Source organism: Eucyclogobius newberryi, unplaced genomic scaffold (assembly GCF_026437365.1).
Source record: "Eucyclogobius newberryi isolate DKJ021-1_F unplaced genomic scaffold, fEucNew1.0.hap1 SCAF_15, whole genome shotgun sequence".
Lineage (NCBI taxonomy): Eukaryota > Metazoa > Chordata > Actinopteri > Gobiiformes > Gobiidae > Eucyclogobius > Eucyclogobius newberryi.
In genome coordinates, this window is record NW_027315779.1 from 15,956,473 (window position 1) to 15,972,011 (window position 15,539).

At 40.4% G+C, this 15,539-nt stretch overlaps 2 protein-coding genes across 3 annotated transcripts; one reads left to right on the forward strand and one right to left on the reverse strand.

Annotated features, from left to right (window-relative positions):
- Positions 1 to 75: 75 nt before the first annotated feature.
- LOC140360847 (U2 snRNP-associated SURP motif-containing protein) lies at positions 76 to 6,868 on the forward strand. Its single transcript, XM_072446267.1, has 24 exons — positions 76 to 581; positions 1,134 to 1,218; positions 1,346 to 1,457; positions 2,105 to 2,208; positions 2,291 to 2,358; positions 2,840 to 2,934; positions 3,004 to 3,071; positions 3,148 to 3,313; positions 3,375 to 3,577; positions 3,661 to 3,704; positions 3,796 to 3,900; positions 3,975 to 4,041; positions 4,169 to 4,338; positions 4,410 to 4,572; positions 4,650 to 4,729; positions 4,815 to 4,902; positions 4,995 to 5,123; positions 5,202 to 5,370; positions 5,468 to 5,542; positions 5,620 to 5,677; positions 5,760 to 5,907; positions 6,086 to 6,196; positions 6,279 to 6,421; positions 6,493 to 6,868. The coding sequence occupies exons 2-24, from the start codon at positions 1,141 to 1,143 to the stop codon at positions 6,611 to 6,613; spliced, it is 2,565 nt and encodes an 854-aa protein (XP_072302368.1). The 5' UTR covers positions 76 to 581; positions 1,134 to 1,140; the 3' UTR covers positions 6,614 to 6,868.
- On the reverse strand, positions 6,869 to 14,315 carry wdr44 (WD repeat domain 44). 2 transcript variants are annotated; one of them, XM_072446266.1, is made up of 20 exons: positions 13,814 to 14,315; positions 13,549 to 13,582; positions 13,033 to 13,119; positions 12,304 to 12,892; positions 10,341 to 10,480; positions 10,175 to 10,270; positions 9,965 to 10,101; positions 9,807 to 9,890; positions 9,632 to 9,738; positions 9,408 to 9,559; positions 9,201 to 9,339; positions 9,065 to 9,129; positions 8,873 to 8,989; positions 8,683 to 8,805; positions 8,394 to 8,585; positions 8,212 to 8,313; positions 8,019 to 8,134; positions 7,815 to 7,942; positions 7,599 to 7,733; positions 6,869 to 7,524 (listed from the first exon to the last, which is right to left on the reverse strand). In XM_072446266.1, exons 1-20 carry the CDS (start codon positions 13,888 to 13,890, stop codon positions 7,436 to 7,438), a joined length of 2,709 nt encoding a protein of 902 aa, XP_072302367.1. In that variant the 5' UTR covers positions 13,891 to 14,315; the 3' UTR covers positions 6,869 to 7,435. The 2 variants fall into 2 exon arrangements, with proteins under 2 accessions (XP_072302367.1, XP_072302366.1); XM_072446265.1 differs by having other exon boundaries at positions 10,341 to 10,489.
- Positions 14,316 to 15,539: the final 1,224 nt, after the last annotated feature.

Here is a 15,539-nt window from a genome sequence, read left to right on the forward strand (position 1 = left end):
CCAATAATAAGAGAGGGCTTGTTGCTGCTGTGTGGGATCAGACTGGGAATATACCTTTAACACAACTGGCCCTCATCTGTCTGCAGCAGAGTGAGCCCATTCAGCAGGCGTGCTTCTTCTCTCCAGCTCCGATGTGTCTCTCCTTCTTCACAGCAGTAGCATGTTGTGATAAAAACAGTTTGTCGTCGTTACCAAAATGCCGAAGCAGTAGCATTATACCACACATTGTGAGTGACACCTCAAGTCTTCAGATATGTAAACGCAACGAGTTATTTACACTCAGTCTTTGTGGGCTTCACTGAGGAGGCGCTTGTTTGTAGCATATGTTGGCTAATGCTAAACGAATTGCATGCGAGAAATTGTTGTAAAAAATTGTCCCTAATCTCGCACTTTTGTGGCGTTATTGTAAACGAATGAGAAGTTCTGGCGTTGGTTTCAAAGGGAACGTTGCGTTTGTTTGGCACCCTCGCTGATCGTTGACGTTACAGTTAGCATGTTAGCTAAAGAAGCTAACTAAATGTTGTTAGCCACCATTCACCGACCACAGTAGAAGCAGCAGCAGCAGCAGCAGCAGCAGCCAGGTAATGTTGTACTCCCCTCTGTGATCAAACATCTCATCTATCCCTTTCATTTCCTCCATTTTACTTTTGTTTTTGTTTACGTTAGTTTACACAATGCATGGAGGTACTACTTTTCAATGCATGGATTTGATAAAACAAATGCAAATGATGAATATCTGTAAATCGTTACTGTTGCATCCAAAGTGCTAATTTTCGTCCACTATTTGAATACTTGAAGAGTGAGATTATAGTGTTACTACCATCCTATATATCAGCAAGTACCCATGAAATTTTGGTTGCATAAAGGCCATGTAATTACAAGGTTTCCAATTAAAGGTTCACATAACATTTTTAAAACGTTAATCTTCCTGTTTAAGTAAGTGAGATGTCAGACAGGCTTTTGCCCTGACAATGTTCATATCTAGGCTCAAAACTGTTCAGTTGTGCACAGGAACATTTTATTTCTCCTTTGAAATAAAATGTGTTTTTTTTTTTTTTCTGTTCTGTAAAACACATTGAATGACTTGAACTATGTGAACTGTGCTCTACAATTAAACTTGCCTTGCTTTATAGGTGGAGAATGGCAGAGAGAAAGGGAAAAATTGCAACTCCGGCTAAAATACTGTCAAAGAGAGAACAACAGGAGCTCAAAAAGAAGGTAAAGTTTGTGATATTCAGCACGAATAAATTACTATATAATCCTAAAATTCTAATATGACGTTGGCCACTACTTAATTTGAGTTCCAATATGTAATTGTCTTTATTTGTCTGTAATCCATTCACAGGAGGAGGAAAAGGCAGCAGAGGTTTTTGAAGAATTTTTGGCAACATTTGAACCAAGCAACAAAAGTGGAGTGAAAACCTTTGTTCATGGTGGTACTGTAAATCCAGCTAAAGGTCAGTCATTTCTTTCTCTATCATATAAAGTATGAACATCTTCTCTGTCCTAATGCTGAGACTGACTCAAAGCCCACTGTACAAAATAGTGCTGGGTGAGATGTTATTTTTGTGAGATTGCCATATTCTGATTCACTATTTCTCTTGTTTAATGCAGCTGTCAGCTCAAACATAGATGCTTTTTCCCGCTCACACTATATTGGTCAGCATTTGTAAGGTTCTGAGTTGAGCTGCAGCAAGTTAATCAATTAATCGTTACTAATTGTTTTTTGAAATAATTGTCAACTAATTTAGTGAATGAAGAATCATTTACTGGTCCATACATAGGGCTCCAAATCATGCCATGAGTCAGCTTGAGCAGTAATTACATAAAAATGGAAATGTGTCAATTTTGAATCGATTAATTGCTAGATTAATGATTACTAGATTAGCCAAATATTTTTTTGTTGCCGGCCTGGCTCTGAGCAATGGAAGAAGAAGAATTCTGATATAATCAAACTTGTGATCTATATTTTTGACCAGATCACTCGACCCTACAGCATACTAATGAATAACAATATCCTAAAGAATGAAATCAGATTAGTCTTTGTTCTTGATAAGACAAAAACACAGCCTTGGGGCTTAACATTATTTTGTTCTTAATGAAGGAGGAGATGATGCCAAAGCAGAACGACTTTATAGACCCTCATCAAGGTTTGCCCCTGCATCACAGTATGTTGCACCTCTACCACCTGCAGAAAGTAAAAAGCCTGTAAGTGCTATGTATGCATGTTGTGTTTTGTTGTTTAAGCAATGTAATGGTGATAATAACCACATTTGTTATTGTCTAACAGCTTTTTAAAAAGAAAACTGAAGAAAAGAAGAAAAGTAATCTAGAACTCTTCAAGGAAGAACTAAAAATGTAAGTGTTGTTTTAATTTACTCTGTGGGGAACAGTAGAATCTGTGGATGAATTTCTATTTAGTCGTAGTCTGTGGGCACGGACGGACCTTCACACTGCTCACGCAGCAGAAAGGACAGTTGTGACAGTTCTCCCTGTGTTTGTGGAGGTTTTCTCCGGGTACTCTGTTTTCCCCTTCCACTAAACGTTCAATGTTCAATAGGCTCCTCCCCTCTAGGGCCAGGACTCCCATTAAAGAGATGCTTAATCTCATTAAGACTTTCCTGGTTAAATAAAAGATCAGTGTTTTGGGGTTGTTTTTTATTGTGTTATTATCAATGTGCATTGTCATAGATTGCTGCTGAAATCTCTTCTGTCTTCTGTAGTTTATGCCTGATGCGCAAAACACTTCTAGATTTAAAACATACATCACTAACACATCCACTTGTTCTGTGTATTGTTCAGATGTAAATGTTATTTGTATGTTTCTAATGAATTGCAGAATACAGGAAGAGCGCGAGGAAAGACATAAACGAAGAGGAGAACCAGGAGGAGGGCAAGTAGGAGATATTCCGGTACCATTTACAGCCCGTGCAAGTGAGTGTCTTCACCTCATGTTTACATCAAATATAACACTGTATTGATCTAATGTTGTTTGGCTTTCAGCTGCATTATACGATGATCCAACGGCACCGATTAGCACTAATCTGTATATTAGTGCCATAAGCCCCAAGGCAAGAAAATATATTTAAAACTATATATAGTTTGTTTACAATTTTATTTTGATTATTGTCATTATGTTGATGACAGATGAATGAGGAATTGCTCTGTAAAGAGTTTGGCAAATATGGACCTCTGGCCAGTGTGAAGATCATGTGGCCCAGAAACGATGAGGAGCGTAACAGAACGTCTAATCGGGCATTTGTGGCCTTTATGACTCGGAAAGATGCAGAAAGAGCTTTGGCTGCACTTGAAGGTGAATTTAAGAAAATAAGTTAAAACAAGAAAAGAAAATACATATGATTTTCTGTGTCTAGGCAAAATTATTATGGGTTTTGAAATGAAGCTGGGATGGGGGAGACCTGCTCGCATCCCGCCTCAACCTCTGTACACACCAATGGGAGTTAGGGCAATACCTCCCCCGCCTCCATCTGGACTGCCCTTCAACGCACAGCCAAGGGATCGTTTTCGCAATGACTTCACCAAACCACTTGGCGGGTCAAAGGCAGAATTTGATAAGGTACTTTAGCTTTCCTGTTTCAATAAAATGTCACCATCTTAATTGAATGTCATTATGTTATTTATTACTTATTTTAATAACAGAGTTTATCTGAAGCCATTGTCAAAGTGGTTATCCCAACTGACAGGTAAATACTTTTTCTACTACACTTATGTTGCTTCCGTTGTGCAATGTTATATTATTAAATGTTGTTATTATTTATTTTCTTTATTTTTCAGAAATCTTTTATTCTTAGTCCACCGAATGATAGAGTTTGTTGTGCGTGAAGGCCCAATGTTTGAAGCCATAATAATGAACAGGGAGAAAAACAACCCCAAATATAGGTAAGAGATTGTGTTAATAGCTGGTTGGTGGAGAGCTTGTCAACATGCATTTATTTGTTTACTTTAATTCTCAGATTTCTTTTTGACAATAAAAGTCAAGATCATGTGTACTACCGCTGGAGACTGTACTCCATCCTTCATGTGAGTCCTCAGACTTCATAGTTCTCACAATCTTGGGTTTCCATTCAGATGATTGCTTGATATATTACACAAACATTAATGTAAGAATGGGATTATAACATGAAAATATTGTACTTGACCACTACAGGGAGAGTCTCCTACTAAATGGAAGACTGCAGATTTCCGCTTGTTTCGTGGAGGTTCTCTCTGGAGACCTCCAATCCTCAATGACTTCTCACAAAGGTGTGATGAAATCACAGAAATAGAGGAAGTGGCTCCCCCTGAGGAGGAGGTGAAGAAAGGCCAGCTTAAAACTGAGTGAGTGCGTTTGAACTTAACTACATGTATTTAGCATGGTTCAAATCAATCACAGACCGTATGTTTTTCAGACACAGACTGAGACTGGAGGCGCTGCTAAAAGAACTCTCCCCTCGAAGAGACGATGTTGGCGATACCATGGTGTTTTGTCTGCAGCGAGCTGAGGCTGCAGAGGAGGTTGTGGGGCTCATTGCAGAGTCTTTGTCAATGCTTCAGACGCCTCTTCAGAAAAAAGCAAGTGCCTTTCCTATAATTCATAAGTTTATGTTTGCTTCACAATTTAATGAGTATTTACTGTATTTATTTGTTAGATTGCTCGATTATATCTTGTGTCTGACCTTTTGCACAACTCCTGTGCTAAAGTAGCTGGTGCATCACATTATCGTAAATAGTAAGTGACCATTCTATGAGTCAAACATTTTAAAATTGTAAATATTTTTATTCTAAAGTCCTAATGCTTTTATGACTTTGTTCAGTTTTGAATCAAAGCTAATCCAGATATGTGGGGATCTCTGTGCATCACACAAGAATATACAAGCCAGGCTGCAGGCGGAACAGTTTAAGGTAAGGTTTAAGGTTACATTTCATAATTTAAGCCAAGGTTAAATGTATTTTACAGACGATGGCTAAACACATTTCATGTTCTTCCTCCACAGCAAAAAGTAATGAATTGTTTCAGAGCGTGGGAGGAGTGGGCAATATACCCTGAGCAATATTTAATCTTCCTACAAAATATATTTTTGGGCTTCACTAAACTAGAAGAGGAGGTCATAGAACCACCAAAAGTGAGCAAGGTACGTTCAGTTGCCTTTCAAATGTGATTTATTTTGAGGTTGAGACTGACACTGTGGTTTGTTCTTCAGGAGGTGCCCTGTGATCTGGATGGAGCTCCTATTGATGCGTCAGTGTTGACCAGAGCAGACGACCTGGATGGCTGTCCTCTGGGCTGGGACCCTCTGGATGGAGAGCCAGTCGATGACTTGGATGGTGTTCCTTTAGGGACCTCCATTGATGATATTGATGGACTTCCCTGTAAGTATATTGAAATTGATTGGAAGCGCTTATATTTAGTTTTTTAAAGCAGTTTCATTGTGAATGAGTAGTTTTGAAAGAAGTTTTTTGTCTACAGTGGAGGATGGCGCTCACAACAGAGTGCCTTTGTCAAAATGGGAGAAGATGAGTGATTCTGGGATGTTTTCATCAGGTAACTCAGTCTCTTTGTCTGTGTTTACTCAACTGTTCAATTAAGAACGATTTCACCTTTTTATTTTTACTTTTTAGTCAAGACTGCTTCAAAGTGGGACAATGTGGAGGAGCAAGACAGTGATAATGAAGCACGGTATGCCATGTGCTAAGTGTGTCCACTACAAGTTAGTAAATGAAGCCTATGCAAATGTGCATTTCTTTTCTCACATCTGCAGAAAGAAAAATGGTGGTACTGATGACTCCGACAGTGACAGCAGCGACTCGTGCTCCTCCTCCTCCAAATATGAAAGTGCAGACTTCCAGAGCTCCCTCAGAAGTTTCCAAATGTCTGAGACTAAGAGAAAGCGATTAAGGGAGTGTGAGGTAAGTGTCTTTGGACTCCTGAGCTTGTAAAATATCTCTGGCCTCTAGAATGCTTACTTGTTATTGTGATGCCACTTCAAATGGATGAACTCACAATTCACGATCTGTGCATATTCTTTGTTGCCGATTCCTGTTTCACTGTGAATATAGGTTTCACATCACATTTTGTCTTGTTAAGGTGAAAGTTTTGAAGATGCAGGATGAACTGGAGTCGGGTAAGAGGCAGAAGAAGTCGGGAATGAGCATGCAGCAGCAAGTGGAAACCTATAGGAATAAGCTTCTGCAGAGAGTATGTTTAGATACTTCCACAAAATACTCAAATAGTGTCTTTGATATAAATGTTTTAAATAGTGTTTCTATACAACTCCTAGGAATTTGACAAAGAAACTGTAAATAGCAAGTCATCTACATCTAAAGAGAAATCAAAAGATGACAGAAAGAAAGAGGAAAGCACTAGTAGACGAGGAAGAAGCAGGGATTCAGATGGAAGGAGATCAACAAAGTCCAGATCAAGGTAAACAATTATTTCATTTGAAAGTTGCTCTACAGTTTTCTCTTTAAAAATGTGCTTTGCTTCTCGGCCAGGTCAAGATCCCCTAAACGTTCCAAACGCTCTCGATCCTCATCTCCAAATCAGAGACGAGAGAGGTCCCGGTCTCGATCGCCGCATCGCTCGCATAAAAAATCTAAGAAGAGCAAACATTGACTTACGTTTGAACCATTCACACAGTGCTTCTCAAATAAGCAGCCGCTACTGCGTTACATTGTTTTCCAGCACTATTTTGTATATTGAAGTTTCAACAATTTCCGTTTTAATGTTTTTTTTTAGAGGGATAATCAGACCTTGTTGCTGCAAAGCTGTGAAAGCAAAAGACAGAAACTACGGTTGTGATGAAATGTATGTCTAACAAAAGTATGATTGTGACATTGATGCATTTTTAAGTAAAACTATGTATTGAGATCCCGTTGGTGAGGACTTTTATTGAGGAAATTGATAAAGCATTTGGTTAACAAAATCGAGTATGCAACATCACAGAAGTACAGTTATTTTATCATGAAATGTGCTTTGTTTTTGTATCAAAAGTAATTCAGAGACAAACTACAGTCCTTATGATTAAGATCTTCCACATACTGTTGGCTTCTTGGTTTGTCATTAGGACAGAGGATTTAAAAAGCTGGATTTTGTAGGCACATTTAACAGGTAAACTATTTTCAAACCACCACCAACACATCATTTACACACTAACATACAAGTAGATTTGAAATGTATACGTTTGGAAAAGAGGGAAAATAGTAAGGTGCCCATTTAATTAGTCTTCACACTGGTTTAGTCACAGTCATACATATCCAAACAAACATTTTCAAATCTGACAACACTGTTCAAAATGACAGAACAGTTCAAGGGAATTGAAACCAAGGAGAAACGTGACATGGGATCATTTCCCTCTTGTTGGCGATCTCCTGCTCTGAGTTAACCGTTGGGTAGCTGAGCCCAGGTTGCTGAGGACACTCATGCTGAATACTGTGCTCAGTACTTTTTGACATTGATGAAAACCTTGATGGCTCCAGTGAAGTCTGCTGAAAGTAAAACCTCAGTATGATCCGTCTTAAGTGCACCTGCAAAGAAAAGATGATGTTAAACAAGCAACAGAAAAACACAGATATGTCGTCGTAGTTTGGTCAGAGGTTACCTGAGGGTATGGTCTCAGAATCTGTGGAGTCCAGACTCTTGCACTCAGCTTCAGGCTTCTCTGCGATGTTCTCCTGTGGAACAATAAGCCCTGGGTGTGGTGCAAAAATGGCTGAGGTGACCACTGCATTGTGTGCTGAAATGAACAAAGAAGTTAAATGACAGCTTCCAAACGCTTGTAGAACGCTAACAGAAAACATTCCTTTAGAGGCATTACCTTTGATTCCTTCCCAGAAGTCATTGCGGTCACGACGTACAGAGGTGAATTTGCTCAGGTCATGGTAAGTGCTCCATATGTAGATATATTTATCTTCCGAGCCACTCACAATGAATGAGTAGTCGTGGCTGTGGAAACATTGCAAAGTTACCTTCCAAAAGTTTACTAAATACTAAATTGTCACTGGGACTTGACTCTGCTCACCTAAAGCTGGCTTTAATCTGGCTGCTGCTATTGACATAACCTTTATATTTCATGGATAAAGACAAGTCCCTCAGGTCGTAAAGGCGAATGCGGGAATCATTGGAGGTCACCAAAATCTGGATAAGAAACAGAACGGTTTGAGTAACTGAATAACGGCGTCAGAATAATTTTATAAGAGTTAAAAAATATGCACCTTATTCTCTCCCGGTAAAGGTTCAATTCCTGTGATTTTGCGGCCCACTTTATTTCTACCTCTTGTTGACCTCACATGAATTTGGGTGTGGTATTTTAAACGCTGTCGATTCACATTTGAGGGTAAGAATTAAGTGTTGTTAAGAAATAAGCTCATAATATTAGGTAAGAGGATTTAATTACCTCTGTGTCATAGAAGATGCATCGGCCATCGTAGGTGCCAATCACAGCGTACTTCCCATTTTGACAGAAGTTGGCAGCAGTGATGAGCCGAGTTTGACCATCCACCTCGTTCCACAAAGCCACTTTTTTATCAGGAATGTTCCAGAGTCGCAGCTTTCCATCAAGAGAGCCACTAAGGAAATATCGGTCATCCTGGGTAAACAAGATAATGTAACACATGTATTACTGCCTTATTGAAACGGATATGTGTTAAATCAGTAATATAATGCAATGAAACGACCAGACTTACTCTTGGGTGGAAAGCTATGGCTGTAACAAAATCTATGTGTTGAAAACAGCACAAACACTCCCTCCTGGATATGTGCCATAACCTCACAGTTTTATCCATCGACGAAGAAAGTAAAAAAAAGTTCTGCAACAAAAAACACGTCAGACTATATTGGTCATGTATTTAGTAAACAGGGGAAGTTGGGCATCACCTTTGACCAGGACAGGTCTAATAGGTCAGCTGTGTGACCTTTGTACTTGCAGAAGGGAACCGGGCGGAAAGGAGCGCTCCTGTCATCTGTTTCTGGGTCTTCTGGAACACAACTTGCCTACAATTTGAAACACAAAGTCACACTGGCATCTATGGATTTATGATGTTTCTGAGTGTACAAAAATGTACTTACGGCTGTATCTGTGTCGGATTTAGAAGAACATAGACTTTCCTGAGATGGAGATGGTGAAACACGACCTGAACAAGTGTTTGGAATGTTACAAAAACAAGTACACATTGAAATAATGCAATAACTAAGATGTGTTTACCTTCAGTGTTGTACTTTATTCTCATATTAGTAAAATAGTCAAAGGCTGTTTTTAGCACCCAAATACGAACTACATTATCCTGCCCTGCAGTTGCCAGCAGCCTCCCACAATGAGAAAACTTCATGGTCCAAACAGCACCCTGAGGGAGCACAGCAAGTCTTCTAAGTAAACATACAACCTTGAAAATGTATAAAGAGTTTTGCTAACCATGTGTTCTCCACTGAGATCTTGCACAACTTTAATCTGATCAAAGTCGAAGGGTCCCTTTAAACTGTGTGCCGCCTTAAATTTGGCAGGCCGAGTGTAAGGCATGCCCTCATCATCACTGGAGGATGGATCATCCTGATCCGTGTGGAACACTGAGACCAGAACAAACAACTCAATACAAAAGTCGTCACTTTAAATTATTTTTGTGGAAAATACAATTATACCTTCATCACGGACACTTTTCACTTTGTTCACTGCCTTCTCTCCATATTCTTCTGCAAAATGCTTGGCTTTCTTTACAGACTTGCCCAGAAATTTCTTTAACTGAGTTCTTGGGTAAACAGCAATATTGAATTAGTTGATATGTTATAAAAATAAAAAAATATCAAGACCTCTTACGTTTTCTGTTTCAGTTTCCCTCCATCAGTGTCTGTCATTGGTGCTGATGGTTTGTCATCATCATCTGACTGTGCAGCATCATTTCTAAAGAGGAAAGTATCAAAGTATAAGTCATTTTTCCTCTAAAGGGAAAACAAGATCTAATCTTTTCTGCTCACGTGATGTATTCCTTGGTCCTCCTCATGATGTGCAGAGTGAGTGGGTTGATTCCTGCAGGTAGTTTCTCTTCAGCCTGGATTAAAGGAATCTCCTCTCCAGTATCCAGATTCTTGATCATCACACTAGCCAGAATTTCCTAGTTTCAGATGGCAAATAACAATGAATATAATGCTGCTGCATTATAAATGAAACATAAAATATAAATAAACCTCATCAGTCAGTTCTCTTCCAGAATCGGAGCGTGGACGCTGAGAGCCCGGAGATGGCTCTCCACTTTGAGAGCAAGACTGTTCATCGTCATTTTCCTTCAGACAAAACGAGAATAATAAACATTTTATATTTGACTTTGTATCCTAAATATATAATGCCTCTTACCTGTGCTGTGACCACCTTGTCCCCACTTGTGGCACTGGCTAAATCCAGAGAATGCTGCAGGTCTTTGGTCAGACTCCTCACAGTGCTGCTGGGAGACAACAGGCCCGATAGCTCTGGGACTTCAGGACTGATGGGGTTTACTGCACACACTTAGAAATGACATTCAAAAGTAACACTTAAATATAGCCGCAAGCGGCAATGATCGGCCCTCGCCACGCCGCCGCCACACCGCCGCCACGCCGCAAGAGGAGGGGGCGCTAACGCGCCCCAATTGTCCTTTTATCACGCCTACTGCTGAATCTGTGACGCTGTCACATGTTCTCCCCTTTGTTTTACCATCAAAAAGCAATTTTATTTTGAATTCTTGAATGAAAATGTGGATAACTTTTGATGGTCCTGAAGATGAGTCTCACCAAATTTCAGGTTAATAGGGCTGACGCCCTGGGAGGAGTTTGTGAAAGTCTAAAGTGTAAACATGTTCTGGCCCCATTGGAATAACATGGGAGGTTTCGGTCATCGTTACGGCAACGCCATAACAATTATGACATGGGTCTCATTGACTTTTTTGATGGGGATGCTAAAATTGAGTTGTGTGTCAAATTTCATATAATTTCGCAAAACTAAACATTTAACCTCCATATAAAATCTGTAGGGGGCGCTGTGGCGCCAAATGAATTTATTTCACTTCAAGTAGGTTTAGGGCAAAGAGTTTAACAACTGATTCTAATTTGACGCAATTCGGACTTTATCTGCGCAAACGGCAGAAATTTTAAATATGGGAGATTTCTGAAATTTTAGTTACAGTTTGCGGCTTCGCCGCACAGAGACCGTGAGAGGTATCAATGTAATTTGGATAACTTTTGATGTCCCACTCCTCAGTAGCATTTTCACCAAATTTCAGCTTTTTAGGGCCAACGCCCTGGGAGGAGTTCGTAAAAGTACGACGTTTGGAAAGACTCCGAAGTCATGATTAGCCATTTTTGAAGCAATATGGCCGACATTTGGTTCGGGGGACGGCGTTGCCGTAATAATATTTTTTACTTCTCTTGTCACCATCTACCTCTGCGCCAAATTTCATGATTCTACGATCAGATTTTTTTTGGGTCATTTCCCATCTCTCAATGCATTTTTGGTACATTTGGTGGCGCTGACGCGCCAATTTTTTTTATTTTAGAAAAGGGAAATAGCCAGAATGTAGAGAGGCACGATTTTTAGAGGTGTGCAAATTTTTGTGACTTTTCGTCAATGTTCACTGGGTGAAAAATAGGGGGGTTGGTCCCGAGAAGAAGAAGAAGAAGAAGAAGAAGAAAGAAAGAAAGAAAGAATAATATTCCGATGCGAAAACAATGTTTCCCATTTTTCAAATATCATAAACTATACATTTTCGGAAAGCGCTCGCGCTTTCCTACCTCATGGTGTGGGTCCCTGGTCACTGACGGGTACTTTCGATAATTTTGAGTGGGCTCCGCCCACTTTGTGTTTTTGGCCCTCTATACAGTAATAATGTTCAATTTTTGCATTACATGCTTATATGCACGGAACATGCAAGAGATGGGGAACGTATTCGTGAGCTACTTAGCGCAAATGAGTGCTTTATATGGGGATGACGACCGCTTCGCGGTCGTCATCCCAATGTAAAGTGCTCGTTTAGTGCGAACTTTTGCACGGGCTTCGCCCGTTTACAACGGTAATGTTCCATTTTCCTACAACTAATTAGTATGCACGGGGCGTGCATGAGTGGAGGAGTGCGTTAGTGAGTGTTTGGAAGTGGGCGAGCGCTTCGCGCTCGATTTCGTGCGCACTACGTGCGCACTTTCGCAGCCGTGCTTCGCACGGCCTTACGAGATTAATAGGCCTCTCGCCAGCTTGTGGCGCTCGGGCCTAATAATAATTAATTACAAAACAACTATAAAGTACTATAACTATAAACTGACATTTAAAAATTGGTCTTGCACAATCTTACCCTCAAGTCCACTGGGCCTTAGAGATTCCTGAGACTTTTTTGAAGGCAGAGTTTGTCTGGATGGTGGGGGCGGCCGTGGGGGTGGACCGCCGCTGGGAGGCGGTGGGCGTGAGGGAGGAGGCTTCTTGGTGCTAGCTACAATGTCCGGTTCCACTGTGAACTGGCGTGGAGGTTTAGAGGGTCCAGATGAATCAGAGTCTAGTGAATGGTCTGCGATTGGGATCTGGTCTAAAAGGTCGGCAGGGCTTGGCTCTACTTCTGGACCTGTTCGTGCCCCATCAGGATGTCCTAAAGTTCTGGTAATATCTGGGGGCTGTGAGGGTCCGGGCTCTAGGAAGTCCAGGGGTTCAAGTGCAGCATCAGAGCTTGCTCCGTTGGTCTCTGCACCTTCTGCTTGTTCCTCCTCTCTCTCCACAGGCAAAGGACCACCAGCTGCCTCCAGTTGCTCCACAGGAACTTCCTGATCTTCACTCTCTTCTGCTGGTGCCGACTCTGGCTCCGCTCTTACATCAACACTGAGCTTGTCAAGCAGCTGAGCCACCTCACCAACACTTCCCTTTTGACTCTCCTCTATAATACTGTCAATGATCTATAAGAAAGAAAACCAATTGCTAAAGTTGACACATGTGTATACATGTAAGTTAATATTAAAATGGCATTGTGCTAACTTATTGCAAGTGATTTCACAAATTAATAGTCATTAAACTGTTGCTGAGACAACAGATCTACCTGAAGAGAGTCGTCTTGTTGAACGGCAGCTTCCGGAGCAGATTCATTACGATCGTCTTTTCCAGTGTTAAGAGATTTCTGTGCTAGCTGTTGAGTAGGAAGTTAAAAAGAAAAAAAAACAACTTGTGGTTTATCAGATAACAGAGAAAGCCTTCGAACGCAGAGTAATTTAATCATTGCTCAGTACTTTTTGACAAGTCCTCCAGTCAGCGATTAACTTAAATTTAGTAATGATCATTGATGTTTTTATTATTTGCTTGTATAGTGATTTGAATGCATTTTCCAGTTAAGTTTTAACTTAGCTTTGTGTAATAATTGTGCTGTACAATTAAGCTCGATTTGAATTAACTTAAACAGACACTAAATCACTTAGGCCTATGTAGATCTACTTTATTAATTCACCGCTTCTCATTTTTCCATTTTGACCTGACGACTAAAATCGATTCGCAGGGTTCAGTTTGCAGTCCACACACACTTGTGTGGACTGTAAAGTGAACTTGGCTTAAACAAACATACCTTGGGTGAGGGAATGACAAACTTTGCAGGTGACCTACAACACAAAAAGTACAGCTCAGCAAAAGCACGCGAACAGGCCAGGGGTTTAACTGCATAAAGTGTAATGAACATGAAAGGATCACTTGTTATTACTTCATGATAATGTCCAAGGATGTAATAAAGGGATGATGCTTTGGACAAACAGATTTTCTATTAACCTGCTGCATGACGCGGTTCAAAGTTCAATTTACGCCAACAGAAAACGAGAATACAATGAGTTTCTTACACTTTTGGAGACGGAGTATAATTGACGTCCTCCGGAGCATCGTAGAACTCTTCGGTGTCACTTGTATCAGACGCCATGCTAGCAAGTTAGCACACAGCTAATCCAAGTCTGCATGCAGCCGTCAAAAATGTTACCCTTTCTTATGTGTTAGATACATGGAACTTCCGCTTACATAAAGCGATGTTTACAGTCCAGAGGGAATTGGGCCCTTCGTCGTCAAATAACCCTTGTCTTGTCATGTCATAGTCGTAGAAAGCGTTAGCCTTATGCTAAACACACCAACCGCATCAACAACAACCGGTGCACGTTAGCTAAACGTTGTCTCAGTTTGCACAGAATGGACAGTCTTAACAAGGCGTTATAAGCAGCTGCTTTTAGGTTGTAGCGGAGCTGTCAATCTACCAAACGAAGCCAGTGATCCACGTATAAACAAAACACAGACGGAAAAAACACATCAGCCAAAGAGAAGGAGGAGTGACACAGGCGGGGCGCGTTTGTTTGTCCACTGTTGCTTTGATCCAGACACGCAGAGCCCTCTAGTGGACAAACTGAGCATCACGTAAAAGCTAAAAATCGAAACCTTATTTTTAAACCTTATTATATTATAGGTAATTAATACATTCGTTCATTCTAGTAAAAGTCAAAAAGCTTTATCAACTTTGAATATTCATGAATCGTTCAATATCCACTCATAAGATAAGATGACTGTTCTAAATTACAGTATTGCTTATTGGTTACTGTTTGTATTGTATCAAATGTTTTTATTGTATCAACTGCGTGTTCAACATTAAAGATAAAAATGAAATAAATAATTACTGCATTCAGTGTTTATTCATTGATAAAGATAAGATAAGCTAAGATAAGATAAGATAAGATAAGATAAGATAAGATAATCCTTTAATGTCCACACAAGGGGAAATTTCGTTGTTACAACACAGTAGAACAGGAGGAAAGGACAGATTATAGGAAGTTTAAAAAAAAAAACACTCTTAATAGAACTCTTGGGAACTCTTGGGAAATAAAATAAAATAGATAAATACAAAAATAGAAAGATAAAGATAAAAATAAGATAATAATGATAATAGAATAAAATGAAATAAAGTAAAAATATCTAGCACAAGACTAGGTAATACTATTAGCAGGTAAGTAAACAGAATAAAAACAAAATAGAACACTCTTATTTACAGGTATTGCACATGGTTACATCAGTATTGCACATGTTCAGGGCTAGCAGTGTTTGTTATAAAGTCTGACAGCAGCAGGAAGGAAAGACCTGCGAAACCTCTCCTCACACAGCGAGGGTGGATCAGTCTCTCACTGAAGCTGCTCTCCAGCGCGGACAGAGTGTCCTGCAGAGGGTGAGACTCATGGTCCAGCATAGATGTGAACCTAGCCAGGACCCTTCTGTCCCCCACCTCCTGCACCGAGTCCAGAGCACAGCCCAGGACGAAGCTGGACTTCTTGATGACTTTGTCCAGCTTCTTCATCTCCCTCTCTGTGATGCTGCTGCTCCAGCAGGCCACACCATACAGGAGCTGATGTCATCACTGAGTCGTAGAGGTCTTCTTCTACGGAAGTCCACCACCATCTCCTTGGTCTTTCCCGCGTTGATGAGGAGGTGGTTCCGCTGACACCAGTCCACAAAGTCCTGCGCCAGTCCTCTGTACTCCGCATCATCGTCGTGCGTGATGAGTCCGATGATGGCAGAGTCGTCAGAGAACTTCTG

Excerpts from the sequence above, each read along its gene's own strand:
- wdr44 (XM_072446265.1), bottom strand. The coding sequence starts at position 13,890 with ATGGCGTCTGATACAAGTGACACCGAAGAGTTCTACGATGCTCCGGAG. Across the intron at positions 8,806-8,872 it reads TAGACCTGTCCTGGTCAAAG|AACTTTTTTTTACTTTCTTC; the intron begins GTGATGCCCAAC and ends TTTTTGTTGCAG. Across the intron at positions 8,314-8,393 it reads GCATCTTCTATGACACAGAG|CGTTTAAAATACCACACCCA; the intron begins GTAATTAAATCC and ends GTGAATCGACAG.
- LOC140360847 (XM_072446267.1), top strand. The coding sequence starts at position 1,141 with ATGGCAGAGAGAAAGGGAAAAATTGCAACTCCGGCTAAAATACTGTCA. Across the intron at positions 3,314-3,374 it reads AGCTTTGGCTGCACTTGAAG|GCAAAATTATTATGGGTTTT; the intron begins GTGAATTTAAGA and ends TTCTGTGTCTAG. Across the intron at positions 4,903-4,994 it reads TGCAGGCGGAACAGTTTAAG|CAAAAAGTAATGAATTGTTT; the intron begins GTAAGGTTTAAG and ends CTTCCTCCACAG.